At 48.5% G+C, this 11,585-nt stretch overlaps 1 protein-coding gene across 6 annotated transcripts in view; it reads right to left on the bottom strand.

Moving 5' to 3' along the window:
- Positions 1 to 586: 586 nt before the first annotated feature.
- Positions 587 to 11,585, bottom strand: part of Dhx35 (DEAH-box helicase 35) — a 57,330-nt gene continuing 46,331 nt past the window's right edge. For 4 of the 6 annotated variants that reach the window (NM_001415857.1, XM_063284189.1, XM_063284188.1 and 1 more), the window contains exons 19-22: positions 11,318 to 11,399; positions 8,415 to 8,486; positions 6,257 to 6,368; positions 587 to 1,710 (exon numbers count right to left, since the gene is read on the bottom strand). In NM_001415857.1, the coding sequence (NP_001402786.1) occupies positions 1,666 to 1,710; positions 6,257 to 6,368; positions 8,415 to 8,486; positions 11,318 to 11,399 (311 nt within the window). In that variant the 3' untranslated portion in view covers positions 587 to 1,665. Of the gene's footprint in view, positions 1,711 to 6,256; positions 6,369 to 8,414; positions 8,506 to 11,317; positions 11,400 to 11,585 lie in introns of those variants that run through there. The other 2 variants (NM_001108601.2, XR_352762.5) reach the window with 2 other exon arrangements.

The following is an 11,585-nucleotide window of genomic DNA, read 5'->3' as shown; positions in this document are numbered from 1 at the left end:
CCACAGTCCACACAGCCCACACCCAGCCGCTTCAAGGCTCTGGGATTTCACCCTGGTTTTGTTTGCATTTTGTATTGGCTTTTAACTGGTTGGCTGATGTAAGATTGTTGGTATATACCTGTAATCCTAGTACTGAGGAGGCAGAACCAGGGGACCCTGGAGCTCACGGAATGGGTGAATCCCAGGCCCCAGTGAGAGACTCTGTCTCAAAAATAAGGTGGACTGTTTCTGAGAAATGACCCAAGGTTAACCTTTGGCTCCACAAGTGTCTCTGTATATGCACCTATGGCTTGCTGGCACACGCCAGTGAAAACCGTTAATAAAATAGCAGGCAGATCCCAGCTGGTGAGAACTAGAACCTCTTCAGTTCTTCCTTAAACGATGCCCCACACTTTGCTCTAATATGGTCTGGGCGCATTCAGACACATAATCATGGATAATGGGGCTCTGTGCACATGGGCACCGCACCCCCAGCTGCTGCACAAGGCAGCATCAGGCACCTTAGCCACCGTCAGGCCTCACCTGGAATAATCAACTGGACCCTCTTAAAATACAGACCACAAGAGCCACAGACAGGAGAAACATGTCCCCTCAGGTAGAAATATTTACTACGGTTAACAACTTTCCACAGCTATTTACACATTATAAAATGGAAATAAAAATGACAGAGGTTTGGTGCCAAAAGTGACACATCCAAATTAAGACCAGTACAAAAATAAACTTTCAAGCCACGTTTTCAAAATAAACATCATTGAGACAGTACGGGAGAAGTCTGTCTTGCCGTGCGCTGAAGTGACAGCGCTGTCGCCGCAAGGCAACCCCGGTGCGGTGGGAACAGTGCCCAGGGAGCTGCCTGTGTTCTTGCAAGAATGCAAGCAGACAAATAAAGATAAATTTACAAGTTATGTTCCTGAGCTACACAAGTTTAGGGCATCTAAACTGTGGTGAATCCCTGCTAAAGAGAAGCCCCACGGGGTCGAGGTTGGTGAGCATTCCCTGGCGCCCAGACTGGCACCAGGATATGGCATCGTGCTCTGAGAGAAAGCTAAGCCCACTTGCAGAGCAAGTGGCTAACAAAGACGGGCTGAGTCCCGAGTGGCCCACCATCACTACACTAAGTCTCCCACTGCGGATAAGCAGGGCATGGGCGGAGGAAAGAAGAAGCTGCTTTGTCTGGAAGCCCCTGTGCCTGACACAGCTTTGGTGACATTGACAGAAATACCCAGCATTTCCTTTCATACTTGACACACACAGCAGCAGTAGCCTCAGTAGTCAACAACTGTGGCCACAGCAGGCAGACACGGGAGGCCAAGAGAGTCCTGTCTACACAGGTCTTCCGCCACCTTCGGCCTTCACTTTCCTCACCACAGAGCTGGACCAGGAGCGGGGCCTGCTGGAGTAGCATGCAGGCTGCTGAGAGCGAGGACTGGGGCCAGAGCATGGCCCAGCCAACTCCTGCTTGGCCTACGAGAAGTGCAGAACACTGGCCATGCTCAGATTCCTCTATGGCCCCGTGAGGGCGGCAAATGCTGAGGGGAGCAGAAAGGGGGGTAATGAGCAGGGTACGGTCCACAGCAGTGTCTGCCTGTTCCCCTGAGCTGGTGCCAGAGACAACACGAAGGGAGGCCACACTCCGCATCCCTGCAGCCACTTGCTGAGCTCCGCTCACTGGTCCTGGACCTTGGCTCTCTTGGCTTTCAGGGACAGATGCTGCAAGAGAAAAGGAAACATCACGGGTCAGGTGAGACAGGGAAAGCAGACGCTAGGCGAGCTCCCACAAGTCACATCTCCTGCCTGGCCCATACCATCCCAAGGAAGGCTGTGCCCCACACTGCAGGAGAAGAGACAAGTGAAAATACACGTGACGCTTCCTTCCATCACCATGGGCATCAGCTGGCAGGACTGAGGAATAAAAACTCTTTATCATAAAAGCCAACTTACTACAGGTTCTCACGTAAGTATTTGAGGCAGAATGTATGAACATAGCTTCTAATTAGGGAGCTCCCCTCACCAACTGAGGGGATCCTGACATCGCATCACTGAAGTGGTCCGGCGAGGCACAGACCCAAAGCTGAGTCAAGCCAGCACTCAGGGACTCTTCCCAAGAGGATGCTGCACCCCCAACTGCTGGTGCCCCAGCCCCATGTCCTAGCACACCCAACATGACATGGCCTCAGTTCCCCAGAGAACTGCCAGCCCTGAAAGAAAACAGCACACTACCACTGTGCTGACAGAGCGACAGGCCCAGTTCTAAGGAGATGGCAGACTCAGGCTTTCTACTCAGGCTGGGGAAAGGAAAGCACCGGTCCTCACACAGTGCGTCAGGCATCACTGTCCCTGATCACAATGGTCTCTCTGAGGCAAATCTCTGTGCGTTTGCTGCTTCTCTGGATTCTCTCCTCTCTGCTCTTCACCAGACACAACCTTAAACTAATCCTGGACATGTGTAGCCTTATCCAGATTAGGCGCTGACACCATCCCCTGTGAGCCAGTTTTCATGCACTTCACTGGAAAGAATGCCGAGTATAAACAAAAATGACTCTGAGCCATCCCAGGCCTCTACAGCACGAAAGCGACTCTGGAAAACAAGTGAGGGGAAGTCACTGGAGGTGCGGGAGGAGCTGCCGACACGGAGGCTGCATCCAGCACAGCAGACCTGCCCTGAGGGCAGCCCCTGGGAACCTGGAGACTCCCTGAGGAAACAGCTCTCTACCTCTGGACCTTAATCAGAAAAGATACCAAGCTGTTCTGAAGGAGCTTCAGGGACCCCATCATACAACAAGGCTACCGTTCTGGATGGTTTCTCAAGGCCCCAGCTCTTCCCAACACTCTCATCACAGCGGAGGTGAAAATAGGCTAAAAGCCAGAAGTCTGAGCGAAGAGACAGATCACTGACCCTCTCATTTTCTTCCACATTCTGAAACAATCTGCCCCTTAACTTTGAGAGTCTAACCTAAATAAACTAATTTTGAGCTGAGAAGGAAAAGGAACTCAGTTTGTCGGCCATTTCTATTCTCCAGGAGCCTTAAGAAGCCAGGAGAATGCAGGTCCGCGCCTAACTGCAGGCACCCCAGTACTACAGCAGTCTCTGCTCCCCCTCATAACCCGCCTTTCTAATTTCCTTTGGCCTCCGAGGTTGTCTCCTTATAAACTCAAACAAACCTCATGCCTCAGTTTCCCTAGTAGTTGGACCTAAAGGAGCAGCAGGACCAGCTTAACTCTTCCACATTCTACACAAAGCAATCAGACCAATCTCAGCCTGAACTCACGGTGCAGTCCAGTCGCCCTGATGGAGAACCGGAACTCAGATCCCCCTGTGCTATAAACAGCAGCAAATCCGAACCAAAGCAGCTGAAGCAACTTTTAGCAAACAACTGGAACACAAAGAAAACAGGACTCACAACCCTTCGCTCTCCTTTTCTTTTGGGTGCTAGGGTCTGAACACAAAGCTAAGCATGTGCCCCGAAACACACTGGCTCCCAAACCCACAGGCTTGAAAAGGTGGGTACCACAGGAGTGTCTGGTGTGACTAACCTTTGTCCTCAGCTTGACTACATCTACAACGAACTAAACCCAAGCAGCTGGGCATGTCCGTGAGGGATTTTTCTGAATCAAATAATTTGTAGTAGAAGATCCGCATTTAATCTGATCTTTGGGGGTGGGAAAATCCACCTTTAATGTTTGTCACACTGCTTGCAGCCTGTAGAGAGGACATGGAAAGGGGACTTGCTCTCTCTGCCTTCTTGCTCTCGCTCTTGTTGGCAAGTCCACTCCTTCACTGGCATTAGAACTTACTTCAGCCTCATGGACTGAGCAACTACTTGGGCCTTCTGTTGGTAGACAGCCATTGCTGGACAAGCTGGAACACAGTCCAAGCCAGTCTAATAAATCCCATTTAGATAGATAGATAGTAGATAGATAGATAGATAGATAGATAGATAGATAGATAGATAGATAGATAGATAGACAGACAGACCGACAGACCGACCGACCGACCGACCGACCGACCGACAGACAGGTCAAATGTCTAGGACCAGTGCACAGGCATCACCAAGAGTCCTAGACATTTGATCAGACATTAAAAAAGAAAAGAAAAAGATTATGCCTTACATGTATGACTAAGACCTGCCCCATTAAAGACTAAGATCAAGGTTCAGCAGAATCCAGTTATGTGCTTATAAACTAGCTAGCAGGAAAAAAAAATTGACATCATCTACGAAAAGAAATTTCAGATTCTGTTAACATAGTACCTATAATAGCTAACATAAAACATGGACACAAAACTACTAGACAAGAAAAACTTGTGCCTGGTTATGAGACAAGCCAAAATCCAATTAAGGCTGAAATGACAGCAATGCTGGGTTGAGTGGCTTCTAAAGCAGGTGTGTGTGTGTGTGTGTGTGTGTGTGTGTGTGTGTGTGTGTGTGTTCAAAGATCTGAAGAAAAAGGTAAGTGTAATGAGGGAACACAGAGAACATGAGGCAGAGAGGAATCACATACGAGAACAGAAAAGTGAATTACCCAGGATTCCTCAGATGGCCTAACAGCCAATAGGGCCCCACAGAACAGAACAGAAATCCTGAGAAACTGCCCACAGTGGTGTTTAGGAAAAAAGACCAGAGCCTTTGTGATGAGTAAGACACAAACAAGTGCTGGATAGAACATGTGTGTGACTGGAGCTTCAGAGGGCCAAAAAAAAAAAAAAAAAAAAAAAGAGAGAGAGAGAAATTTAAAGGAAAAACCCCACACTCCCCTAATATAACTATAAACATCTACTCACAGATCTAGAAAGTTCAGTTAACTCTGAGAAGGATACACATGAAGAAAAGCATCTCACAGGTCAAATGGCTGGAAAAGGGAAAACACCCTCAAGAGCAGCTGCAGGGGTAACAAGACCCACTGCAAACCCAGGGCGGCCTAAAGATGGCTGCGGGCCCCGCAGAGACACTGCACACAGATGCAGGAGATGAAAACCAGCAACAAAACGCATTCAAGGAAGAAATCCACGGAGGAAAACTATCCTTCAAAAGTAAAAACGCAACAGTACTCCTGCACATAACAAGGTATTGTACCTAAGATGGCACTGAAGACGCACTAAAGGAAGGTCTTGAGGCCGGATCCGCACGGCCAGAGGGCCAAAGCACCGCTCCACACTGTAATCCGTGCAAGACACAGCTGACGGTTCAAAACCACCACACGCTGCCGAGTGTAGTGGAACTCGTGCAGGAAGAAGACACTGACCAGCGAAGCTCAAAACCCGCTGGGTAGAAAGTCAACAGTGGTGTAGGCTTCTTACAGCACAGCTCAGCAGTGTGATATGAATTCAAGGTCAACCATGAGGAGTCTACAGTATAAAAGGCCATTAAGAAATAAAATGCAGTACTAAAAGAAAAAAATCAATTCATTAATCTGAAAAGCAGTAAAATAAGGTTTTTAAAGGAACAAAGGGGGGGGCTGGGGATTTAGCTCAGTGGTAGAGCGCTTACCTAGGAAGCGCAAGGCCCTGGGTTCGGTCCCCAGCTCCGAAAAAAAAAAAAAAGAACCAAAAAAAAAAAAATGTTTAAAGGAACAAAGGTTAGAACGGACCAACAGAAACTGACTGACTGCAAGGCAGCATGCTTAAAAACAGTCATCAGTAATCACAAGACTCAACTTCCAGCACCCTCTCCCCCCTCTCTCTCTCATACACACACACACACACACACACACACACACACACACACACACACAATCATTACATTCAATAACCTACCATTGCAAGTCACCCAATTTATTAAGTTAATTAATGGATTAATTAGAGCACAGTACAGACTGAACAGTCCACGGTGCACACCCAGCCAGCCAGCCTGTGGCCCCTGTTTACCTACCAATTTTTCAAGCATTATCGGCCATCTTTGAATTAGGTCATGTTAGAAGGATGCATAGACTTTGGGGACAATGAATGAGCCATTCTTGCAAAAATGAAAAACAGAAACCTTAAATCTATTACCCATACTGCAAGTGGCCTGCAGGGGGAGCATGTGGCTGACCACACAGTGAGTTTCAGCCACCTTGGGCCTTATCTTACAGGGCTGCAGGATTTGATTCTAACTGTGCTCCCTATGAAGCCCATGAATGTGGTTTCACCAAGGGGCTCTGGGGTACAGTGATGATTTCACCTCCCTGTGTACAGGGGTGCTGGAGGGAATGATTTAGGGAGACTGAAGACTAGGAAGAGGCTGCTGTTCGTCTGGGGCCACATTCCACCCATTCCTACCGTTCCTTGTTGATAAAAGTGAGGCGCCAGCTCCAGCAGCCATGCAGATTCTATGGCGGTCACATCTCGCATGTAGTACTTGGAGGTCTGTATAACTTCATTGTAGATAACCCTGGAACAGAGAATAAACATGAGACACACAGCAAAAGGGCCCACAAGCTGTCCCTGCCCTCACCACAGCAGGTGTGTTCCACCCATGTGCAGCTCTGCACACAGGCACTGTGGCTGCCCTCCCAACCTGCTGACCCGAGCGGCAGGTCAGTGTCTCAGATGCAACTCTGCATCCTCTATGATCTCCAGGGCTCTGCGGTTATCCACAAAGGACCTTTCTAGATCATTGCCTGCACTTACAGAATTCTGACTAGAACTTGACAGACGTAATTAGAAAGTACAGAAGTGGACTTAAAGGCTTGACAGTTCTGAAAGTTACTAGAAAATGACTATAACAACACAGACAAGAACCATCCAGAGTGACAAAAGTACTTTAAATATAGTGGCACGTCTGACAAAAACCCGCCTTTCACGCCACATAACTATATCTTAAAGAGGAAAAGACTCATGTAGGCCAAGGAACGAACCAAAGAGCAAGGACCACGTTTTCAAAGCCCTGGACTCAGGAATCCATAGAGTAAACGCTACGAACTATGGGAAGAATTAACTATGAATACAAAAGCCACACAATTTGTCTCTCAAACACCAGTGAAGGAATCTGAGCTAGTGGAAGGAAGAGGTGGATGGGGATGTAACAGCTACCTTGCGTGCTCAAGGCTTGGGGGTTCAGCCCCAACCCAGGAAGGAAGGGAAGGAGAGAGGGAAGAGTGCGGAGAGGAGAGGAGATGGGAGTGGGATTGGAGAGAGGGAAAGGGGCACACACTGAAGTCTGGTCCCCTCCTGGACTTCTTCCAGGCAGCAGAGAAACAGTTATAAAGCCAGGACCACCGTCACACAACACCTAAGAAGCTTTAGATCTGACCGGCTGCAGCTTGGTCGGTTGCAGTACATCAGAAACACTGCCGGTTCTTGTTTACACAGCCCCTCACCCCCACCTCACCCTGGTTCTGACTGTGGAGGGCTGTGTGGACCCAAGAACCTGCATTTCCAGCATGGTTCCGGGTGCTGTTGTCACCTGCAGAGCAGGGTATAAGGTCCTGACACGTGTCCTCACAGGCTGTCCTTCCCACGGCTTACCACAAACCCCTGTCTCTTCCCAGCGTGCTGTTCTTTCAGTTCCTGAAGAGCCAAGTGTTGCTATCTTTAAATTTTCTAATCCTTTCTCAATCCTTACTTTTGTAAAATACAATATAAATAAATTGGATATAGGAAACAAACACAAACTACAAGCTAAAATTAGCATCAACCTGGGAAGGAATGACTGTGGACGGCTTGTGAAAACACCAGAAAATATCCATGCTGTCTCCTACTGCTGCACTTGTCCTGCCTTCCCAGCCAGCGCTGCAGATGGAGTCACCCACTGTCAGCCATTCCCAGTCCCCAAGACAGGTGCCTCCTTCATGTTGCCACGGCTATGCCACCCTGTTTCCTAGGTGTGGCTATCTTTCAGTCCTGCCTAAAAATTGCCAGTCACCAGGTCCAAAGCAAGAGTTAGCTTCTCCATGAAGCCAGCCTGGCTTCCCCACACTTCAGTGCCAACCCACAGCAGTGCACACTGCAATACCACAGCCCTTTTGAAAAGCTTCTGTTGCAAGACTCCAATCTGTCTGCCTGTTAAGACTACAGCGGGGCCCTAAGTCATCTCTAAGCTGTCCCTGCTTCAGTAGGCCTTCGGTCTGGTGACAGCAAGCACCTCTGCTGCTCCTTGTACACCTTTGACTTTAGCAAGAGACAAACTTTGCCCAAGTTGCCCCTACCCCACAGTGCCTCTGTCACCCCCGAGCACGTTGTTGGGAAGGGGAGTGAGGAGGTGACCACCCCCTGGCTTAGGGAGATTTCTTAAATGATGCTTTATCAGCACAGAGCAAGGCAGCTGGGCAGTAACTGGAGGACTGTCTACCTTTAGGGGACCCCTGACGAGAGGGCAGACCCTGGCAGCCCAGCACACCAAATCAACACAGCAGGGGGAGAACCTGTGCACAGGCCTGGGCCAGGCTTGGAGGCCCAGAGATGAGCAGGGCCAAACTCAGTGGGGGGAGGGGCTTACCAGCGGGGTGGCTTCTCTGCATAGAGGACTGAGGCAGGGTGGATGTGCAGCTCGTGGTCATCACGGATAGTCCTTGTGAGACACAAGAATTCTGTGTGAAGCACATTGTATGCACTTACTGTAAGAACTTGTAATGCTATGTACATTTAAGTATTTTTCCACAAATGTGTAATACGACACCCTCCCCCAAATGTATGTAGAGTGAATTTTACATGGACAAGACACTATTCTCGAGAGCGGTGGTTCCCAACCGTCCTAATCCTGCAACCCTTTAACATAGCTGCTCATGGTGTGGTGACCCCAACCATAAAATTACTTTTGTTGCTACCTCATAATTGTAATTCTGCTGCTGTTATGAATCATAATGTAAACATCTGATATGCAGGATATCTGATCTGTGACCCCTGTAAAAGGGTTGTTTGATCCCTAAAGGGGTCTCGACCCACAGGCTGAGAACCAGTGTTCTAGACACACCTCTACCCCCACTACTACCTTAGAAGCCAAGGATAAATCATGCAAAACAAGGAAGAGAGCCAGCACAGAGGGACACAGATGAAATGTCAGCTGGTTCAGGTTCAGGTTAGGGGCAACTTGGGGCAACGTAGCAAGACCTGTCTCCTACTAAAATAAGGTGTGAGGTTAGCTCAGCCGCACAGGGCTTGCGTTGCATGTGCAAGGCCCTGGACTTAATCCTCAGTGTGGGAGGGGAGCAAGTGTGGACACTTAGACCGCACAGGAAGAACATGCTCCATCCACATTTATGTTTCTGTCTGTCTTCTATAGATCCCTTTCAAAATAATTTTCTATAGTTCCCTTTCAAAATAATTCGGTCACAACAGAAACTGAGTTTAAACAGTCTTCCCTACCACCAAAAGTTAGACACTAAACACTAAGGCCCCTAAGGAGCTAAGACCGAGCCTAGCAAGGTCACACAGGACAGTTCCTGTAGAATACTCAATTTCTAATTCCAAATTAGATTTGGTTCGATCTGATTCAAAAGTGACAAAGTAAACACACTTATATGAACAGATCATGAATGTTAGCAGACTAGAATGTCACTTACTGAGAGCACATGGTTATTTCACATGGGGCTCTGTGTATCAGGCAAGTGCTTGAAGCACTGGTGTCCCTAAGACAGCATTTGGGGTCCCACTATCTGTCAAATGGTAGTGGGCTGAAAATCCAAAGGAATGACTGACCTGGAATCAGCTTTTGTTGAGGATGCCCATGAAATAACTGTAGGTCAGCCACACAGAAATAGTTGACACTTGTCCAAAAAGAGGGGCAATCAAAATGATGAGAGGGAGCGTCACTAGGGAGGAGCGCAACCTTCCCAGAGGGACCCTCACTTCCTGCAGACCTGAATGTGGGAGCGGGGCTTCTGAAATGGGCAGGAACATCATGGGAGTCATGACTGGAGCACATGGTCTGGAGTAACAGTGCACACCACAGAGAGGCCAAAGGCTATGCTGCTAAGTTCAAAGTCCCACACCAGAAGATGGGGCAGATATGGCTACCAAAATTAAAAAGCTCAATGGGGGATGGAGAGATGGCTCAGAGATGAAGAGCACTGGCTTATCTTCCAAGAGACCAGAGTTTAATTCCCAGCACCCAAACGGTGGCTCACAGGGGATTTGACATCCTCTGGCCTCTATGAACACCAGGCACACACGTGATACACAAACATACACGCAAGCAAAACATTTGTACACACACACACACACACACACACACTCACACACTCACACACACTCACACACTCACACACATTTTTCCTTAATGCTCAGTAGATTAGGTAGTACCTAGAAAAAGGAATCTCGGAGCTGGCCTCAATAACAAGTAATAACATTTTTGTTAGGGGAGGAAGCTAGCAGCAAAATAATGCATGGAAGAAATCCAAAAGGGAGACAGAAGAAAGCCTTTAAATTGTTCCCCTGCTAAAGACAAAAGGGTGGCTAGTCTCGGTGGCACAAACCTGCAATCTCAACTCCTGAGGGTTGGGGGGGGAATGAGGCAGGGGGACCACAAGTTCCGGGCCAGCCATAGTGAGAAGGAAGACCTCAGGAAGGAAAAGAAAACTTAGCACAGGGGTTGGGGATTTAGCTCAGTGGTAGAGCGCTTGCCTAGCGAGCGCAAGGCCCTGGGTTCGGTCCCCAGCTCCGAGGGAAAAAAAAAAAAAAAGAGCACTGACTGCTCTTCCAGAGGTCCTGAGTTCAATTCCCAGCAACCACACGATGGCTCACAACCGTCTGTAACGGGATCCGATGGGACCTCTTCTGGTGTGTCTGCAGGCAGCTAGTGTACTCATATACATAAAGTAAATAAATAAAATATTTAAAAAAAAAAAAAAAGAAAACTTAGCACAGGTAGGGTGAAGTCTAGTGGTAGACCACTTGTCTGGCTGGTGTCGGGCCTGGGCTCCACCCTGAGAAAGGGCTAAAAGGACAGCTACACCTTAAACAGGTACAGAAGTTACAAGACCACAATAAGCCAGAGGGACAGAAGAAACAAACTTGAAGTAACAATTCCAAGAACCAGGATATTTAGCCTGGGGAAAAGCAGCTGAAAGTGTGCTATAATTTTTACAGTAAAAACTACTGTTGGCATCCTACAGAAATGGAGGAGAGGACAAAGAATAGCCCATTGGGCAATGTGGCTTTTCCCCAAACGTCAGTTAATGGCCACTCCCACACTGCAATGCAGATCTGTCACTGTCACACCATCACTGTGTACAGATGCCCTGAGTAGTAAGACTCCCAGAGAGTAAAGAAACTACTGAGAGCCAGACAGCCAGCCTTACTCCTTTTGGAAAGAGACATGACGCAGGTTAAAAGCTGCTTGGTTTTCATCTCTGCACAGCAGCTTCCTGTCCCTGTCACCAAGTCACCTCAGAGTCTCCTTACCTATATGCTCCAGTGGAGTGAAACCGTGCTGCATTTGCAAAGAACCCCGACACGATACACCTCAGGACCGGGTCCGGATCACCTACACGAGGCAGCAATAGACGCCTGGTGAGACCCGCACTGGCCCCATGCTCCAGTTGCAGAGGCCTGGGCTGTGATGTGTAGGCTCCAGGCCCAGCTCCCTTCCCCTCCCCCACCCATCTGAAACCACCTCTGAACACACCCCGCCCTGAGGTCAGAGCACTGTAGAAATGCCTTCTTCCCCTAA

Source organism: Rattus norvegicus, chromosome 3 (assembly GCF_036323735.1).
Source record: "Rattus norvegicus strain BN/NHsdMcwi chromosome 3, GRCr8, whole genome shotgun sequence".
In the NCBI taxonomy this organism is placed as follows: domain Eukaryota; kingdom Metazoa; phylum Chordata; class Mammalia; order Rodentia; family Muridae; genus Rattus; species Rattus norvegicus.
The sequence above is the reverse complement of the archived record's forward strand: the minus strand, read 5'-3'. Positions and strand labels throughout refer to the sequence as shown.